We start from the raw sequence: 6,545 nt of genomic DNA on the forward strand, positions 1-6,545 counted from the left end.
AGTGGAATGTAAATTAATGAGTTCTTTTTTTTCCCAAAAAATATCCTTCACAAATCCACAAACAAATATCATGTTCTGTCTTTTTTCAATGGTGTAATTAATGTGAGTAAGAAAGACCTCTAATTGACAGTAGTTTTGTACATCTTTATAGCGGCGGGATGCTCTTATAATTAGTTGTGTTTTAAAAACCCAACTTGTAACAGATAATTACGTGATATGCTAAACCATAAAACGAAAACATTGCAAAACTTATATATATGCACATTGTATTTTATTAGTGAAATTTAGATAATAAGAATACAAATTGCTCCTACATCTCTCCTTTAAACATGTGATCGTACATAAGATCTAGTTTGACCTTTGATAGAGGATTGAAACTAAATTATGTCATACAATTGCCACCAAAACAACAACACAAAAATAAGGAAAGTATTGCAAAATATGACAATAAATCCAATACTATAAACAAACAATGCCGATGGAAACAAAAAAATTAAGGGAATATAATATTTATACGAATTGAAAGATTATATTAAATTTATGCATAAAAGAAAGATTTAAATATTCATAAAAAAGGAATAATATAAAATATAGACTTTCAATTAAAATAAAAATGTTTGACATACCTTGAAGCATTTGTTCTTATTCTACGCACTTTGTTAGGTGGGCTTCGCGTTTTGGTCTAACTATGAACTGATCATTGACGCTAACATAACATTAATTCCATGTTTCAACATCTCCTTTACACAACACACGCCACCGACATTTCCTTAGTTTGACCTTTGGGTTAACCTTTGGGGACTCATTGTCAAATGTATTTCCAACAGAAAATACCACTTGAAGTCCATTTACAACCAAAGACGAACAAGGAATATATATAATACAGCGTTGATGACTCCAATTTGATAGTAACCAACTGATATAGATACCATAGGTATTAGGAAATTGATCATTAGGAAATCTGCATGTCCACCAGACAAACTCAACTTCTTGTTCATAGGCCAAATCATTTTCTAGCACTAAGCATGTGGCTATGCCCCACCATTCACTTGAACGACAATAATCAGGTATGCTTAGTATGAATGACACATTTGGATAACTGAATTCTTTCTCACAAAAGTATTCTTGATTATGAAACCATGATGGCACTTCATTACCTGAAGTTGCTAATACACGATTAGGTTGCATGAGGAAGTCAGGCTGTGACAAAACAAATCGTAAGTCTTAGAAGTATAATAATTAATGTGTACGAAATGAAAAATTAATATATACAAGTCGAATATAGATATTCAATGTCCCGGAAAAAACAAGAAAAAAATAGAAATTGAAATAATTCAAAAAAAACTCACAATTTGTGAATCCTGGGTCAAAATTGCAGAGAGAGGACTTAAACGGACAATTTTATATCCTCCATAAAATTCTTCTAGTGAGAGGTCATTGTAATTGTGAACCTATAAGGAAAAATTGGCTATATTAAAGAAGTATAATGATTAATGTGAAAGAACAAGTGAAGACAAATAAAATAAACCTGAGATTGGAATGAATCAATGAACTCCCATAGTTTCTGCGAACATATGTAATGTTCCATTGATGGACTACCACTCGCGAGAATAACTGACAGATTTGACGGAAGTTGTGGCAAGGACTTAAGTATTGGGCAATCAAAGAGACCAATACATTGAAGCTTCGAAAGATTGGAAATGAGGCCAGATGGTAAGTCAATGAAATTGTTTCCACTTAAATTTAATGTTGCCAATGATGTAAAGCTGCTAATGTCATTAGGAAGTGATCCATCATAGAGATTACAATAACCTAAATTTAATTCGCTCAAGCATGAAAAAGAAGGGGACAAGAAAAGATTTATTGAGCTTGAAGGCCTTTGTAGCCCAAATGCCTTCTTGAGAAGGGAAAGGCAACTCCATGACATTGAAGAATGTGCTTGACACCAACAAGGATTGGTCCGAGTGATAAGCAGCTCAGTTCTGCTTAAGCAAGGTCTCGAGTTTGAGCCTTGTGTATGTAAAAAACCCCTGCTGAGAGACTCATCCACCATAGTTAGGTACGTGACGCGGGTTGGATCCTCTAGCATCCTTGAAAGCTTTGACCAACTAGAAATTGTGATAATATTCCTGGCTGTCATTCTACGGACATTGTTTGGAAGGCAAACCAGATTTTTGCAGCCTGACAAATTTAATTCAGCAAGACCAATCAAATTGCCCAGTGACTTAGGTAGTTCGGATATAGCAGTTTCATCTAAATCAAGCTTAGAGAGACATTTCATATCCTTTCCAAACTCAGGAAGTTTGCTAATTTTTGAACAACCAGATAAAACAAAAGTCTGTAAGCAATCCATCTCAAATTTTCTTGGAAGGGTTTTAACTTTTGTGCACCCTTTCAAATTAACAATAACAAGATTCTTGTGTTGCCCAAGAGACTGGTGAATTTCAACAAGGTTAGGACACCCTTTGAGAATCAATTGTTCAAGATTAGGAATTTCATCAAAATTTGGGGTTTTTATGAGGTATTTGGAATGAGATAAATCAACGGACATCAGCCTTTGTAGAGACTTGAAAAGAAAAAAAAAAAGAAACAAGAAAACAGAAAGTCCTCAAAACCAAAAGCTAGTTATAATAATAAGTGCATTAAATTATGGACAAGCAATTAAAATGGAAGGACAATAATTACCTGTGCCCCACTGCAAAGTTCTTTTACTTTGCTATGTTGCATTTTTAGATGAACAAGTTTATCAAGTTGAGTATGTCTAGGCAGAGAATCTAAAGGATACCCCTCCCATTCAAAAGCTCTCAACTCATTGGAAAGAGATTTAATTCCACCAGGAAGATTCAATTGGCAACGAGAAACATGTGATGAGCAACTTGAAATGATAAGTGACTTGAGATTACTCATTTGTATGAAGGCTTCAGGATCCAAAGTGCATCAGATGATTTTTCTAATGTTAGAGCTATACCTCGAGTTGCTCCTGTACACTATAAAATAATAACTCCAGTTAATAATATACCAAATTCATGGAATGAAATAATAAATAAAGGGTGCACATACAATCACAAGAACTTAAGGGGTGTTACCTTATTTCTTTTTAGGATATCATTGGCATCCTTCAAAGACAATATCCTAGAACGCTTACTAGCATCATTAGGTGATTCTTGAAGGACAATATATTTACCCATATCTTGAAGAATATCATGCACCCACAAATGCCCTTCATGATTGATTACTAGTAGTGATTTCTCAGTAAGAACCTTTATTCCAAATTTTGGGTGAAGATCATCATCAAATGTTTCTAAAATTTGTATGACATAATCTTTGGCCATCCCATTGAAAAAGCAAGCAACATCCAAGAATATAGTCTTCTCCTTATCATCTAATCCGTCATAACTCACTTTAAGTATCTTCAGCATATCATTTGGCGGAACCTTCTTGAAATTGGAAAGTGCATCCTCCCATTCCACTATAGTTCTTCCACAAAGAGATGAACCTAACACTTTGAGAGCCAAAGGAAGGCCTCCAGCATACTTTATCACATTTTTAGAAAGCTTTAAGTAACCTTCATTTGGTTGATTTTTTCCTTTAAAAGCATTTTGATGGAAAAGTTGAAGGGACTGGTCATCACTCAAGAATTTGATGTTATACTGAGTAGATACATCATATGATGATAACAAATGCATATCTCTTGTTGTTATTAATATTCTGCTCCCATTGCCTAACCATCCTTGCTCTGGAGCCAAATATTCAAGTTGGCTTATCTTACTCACATCATCAAGGACTAGAAGAATTTTTCTATTCACCACCATGTTTTTTATCAACTTCATTCCTTCAAAACAATCATCCACTTCTGCACTTCTTTTATTCAAAGAAAAAAGAAGTTTTCTTTGCAATGAAATCAAACCACCTTTGTTAAATACCTCTCTGATATTATGAAGAAAGCAACAAACCTCAAAGTCTTTGCATTTTCGCTCATAAAAACCTCTTGCAAGAGTAGTTTTGCCTAAGCCTCCTGTTCCCCAAATTCCTATAGATTGAACTCCTTTCGAATCACTTGCTATGATTGACTCCAACTCATCTAATTTTGATTCAATTCCAACTAACACACTAAGGTCAGATGGCGATTCATCAAGTAACTTAGACATCATTTCTTTAGCAATAGTTTCAATGAATTTTGTTTCATGCCTACATATAGAAAAATAAAATTATAGCATGATCTTTCTTTTAGCTAAAATAGCACGATTGTTTAAATCAATTGAATTATAAATTTTCACGCATAAACACTATAAATAGTTAATGTGAGTTTAAAGAAAACATGACCACAAATGTAACAATTTTAAATTTACTGTGAAACTGAATTTAACTTATCAAGAATAAGCGATATATCTTAATTAAAAAAAAAAGAATAAGCGATATATAGTTTTATTCATAGAAGAGCTGAACGTAGCTTCTAGTATTTATTCGCATGGGCCTACACCGACTTTAATTAATAAGAATATTCACATCAATTTAAATTTCTTGATATTAATAAAAAAAGCAAAATATCTAAATCTAGGCATCGGCATCATGCCCTTTTTAAAATCGAGTATTTACTTTACAATTAACGAGAATATTTCGATGTGCCAACATTTCCTTTATCATAATTATTAAATTAATGTATTTCAATGTTAGATAGTTGGGTCTTAAATTTTTGTATAAAGAACAAATCTAATTTAACTTAGTTATAGTTTTCAACTTACAATTATTTTCCTCATTTCTAAGATTCATCAATTAAAATATATAGAAAATCATACTAATCATAAGCCATGAATAGTCTAGCTGATTTCAAACTATTATCTTTGGTATAATTTATAAGTTATATATAATTTATAAGTTATTTCTAACATGTTTTTAGTAGAACTAAAGAAACATTTAAACTTATTAATTCTCTCTAAAAATTTTAATAAGTTCTTAACTTGGCTCCTATATATTAAATATACATATTTTAATAATCTACTTTCTTTCACTAACATTTAACAAGTGGTAAAAGGAAAATTTTTGTAATAAAAAGTCAATAACATGCCTCATAGATAGGATTAAAAAATATATTTTTCTCCTTTGTAAATAGAACCGGAAGGAGAGATGGATTTACAAAATTGCTCCCCCATATAATCCTATTTGGCCTCGTAGCTATATTTCTAATTGAATTAAGCAATTAGGTTAAAGATGCATCAACGGGGATGTGTTAATATGGAAGACTTCAACAGGGTTATCAAGACTGTTTGACGATATATATATATATATATATATAGATATATAGATTATAGTAATGGGAATATGAAAGATACTTGTCAAAATTATATATGTGTGAACATACTTTGCTGACTCCTAGACATTGAAGTAATTTAATTAACACATTATTGTTTGAGATTTTTTGGGTAATAAGTTGTATTATTTGAATTTTGAGTAGTATTTTTATTTTTTTTTATAATTTTACAGAAAATACAATATCAACTTAAAAGTTCGAATCTAAGCTGACTTTTCCACTACTAAAAAAAAAGCAATATTAGTATTTATTAATTAATAATGAAATCTCAAAACACAGATTTATAAGTCGACCACTAAAAATTAACTTTGCACCACATTCATTTAGTGAAAGCTTCAAATAACTCTCAAAACAGAAAAAGAAAAGAAAAGAAATGAATAAAGCTTGATGTGGTTATATATTATAGTTTATTTTCGATATCCACGCTCTTATTTTTCACCCAATAATAATAATAATTACTAAGAGAGAAGTAGAAATTACTTATTTTGGGAGTCCCAACCAGATATGCTAGCAACTTCTTCTAAAGCATCCCTCCATGTTTGCACCTTCATATTGTCTTGCGTTAATCTTCCTTCATGCTTCATGAATGCTTCTGCAAAACTTCCCTTTTGTTTTCTCACATCAGATGGATCTACACCGTAAAAGATTGGAAATACTTGAAGACCCAACTCTTTTTTTGAATGAAGGATCTTTTGGAGCTCATCCAAACACCATGTTGAAGAAGCATATCCTGGGAAGAGCACAACAATTGCAGAACGAGATTCTTCAATTGCTTCAAGTAAACTTGGGTTAATATATTGTCCCCTCTCAAGTCCTTCTTCATCCCGGAAAGTTCTCAATCCTTGGCGTATTAAAGCATCATACAAATGATCAGTAAAGCTTGTGCGAGTGTCTTCACCTCGAAAACTCAAGAACACATCATACTTCCATATCTTAGTTGATCCACAAGAGCTTGAAGAACACCCAACTCCATCAGCATCAAGCACCATTGCAAGGATTCGGAATCTGAGCCAAAGTAAAATATTTTGAAAAATACAAATGAAAAAGAATACACACACAAAGTAAGGGATACTTTTTTCGATAAGATATATATTTTTTTTTCTATAAGAGTCTAGCAAGGGATACTGAAGCCGAAAGAAAGTGAACAAAATTTTTGAGTATCCCATAACATACAAATTTTCCCTTCTATTTGAGTTTGAAAGCAAAATCTTCAGCAGTTCACACAAAAAGTCCCAAA

At 32.1% G+C, this 6,545-nt stretch overlaps 1 protein-coding gene across 1 annotated transcript; it reads right to left on the reverse strand.

Moving 5' to 3' along the window:
* Nucleotides 1–710: 710 nt before the first annotated feature.
* On the reverse strand, nucleotides 711–6,311 carry LOC129317490 (TMV resistance protein N-like). Its single transcript, XM_054961808.1, has 5 exons — nucleotides 5,789–6,311; nucleotides 3,087–4,188; nucleotides 1,529–2,566; nucleotides 1,350–1,451; nucleotides 711–1,200 (listed from the first exon to the last, which is right to left on the reverse strand). The coding sequence occupies exons 1-5, from the start codon at nucleotides 6,295–6,297 to the stop codon at nucleotides 718–720; spliced, it is 3,234 nt and encodes a 1,077-aa protein (XP_054817783.1). The 5' UTR covers nucleotides 6,298–6,311; the 3' UTR covers nucleotides 711–717.
* Nucleotides 6,312–6,545: the final 234 nt, after the last annotated feature.

This window comes from Prosopis cineraria, unplaced genomic scaffold (genome assembly GCF_029017545.1).
Source record: "Prosopis cineraria cultivar Desert tree isolate PC_DT_omini unplaced genomic scaffold, ASM2901754v1 PC8, whole genome shotgun sequence".
Lineage (NCBI taxonomy): Eukaryota > Viridiplantae > Streptophyta > Magnoliopsida > Fabales > Fabaceae > Prosopis > Prosopis cineraria.

Excerpts from the sequence above, each read along its gene's own strand:
- LOC129317490 (XM_054961808.1), bottom strand. The coding sequence starts at position 6,297 with ATGGTGCTTGATGCTGATGGAGTTGGGTGTTCTTCAAGCTCTTGTGGA. Across the intron at positions 4,189-5,788 it reads GGTTGGGACTCCCAAAATAA|GCATGAAACAAAATTCATTG; the intron begins GTAATTTCTACT and ends TTCTATATGTAG. Across the intron at positions 1,452-1,528 it reads TTGATTCATTCCAATCTCAG|GTTCACAATTACAATGACCT; the intron begins GTTTATTTTATT and ends TTTTCCTTATAG.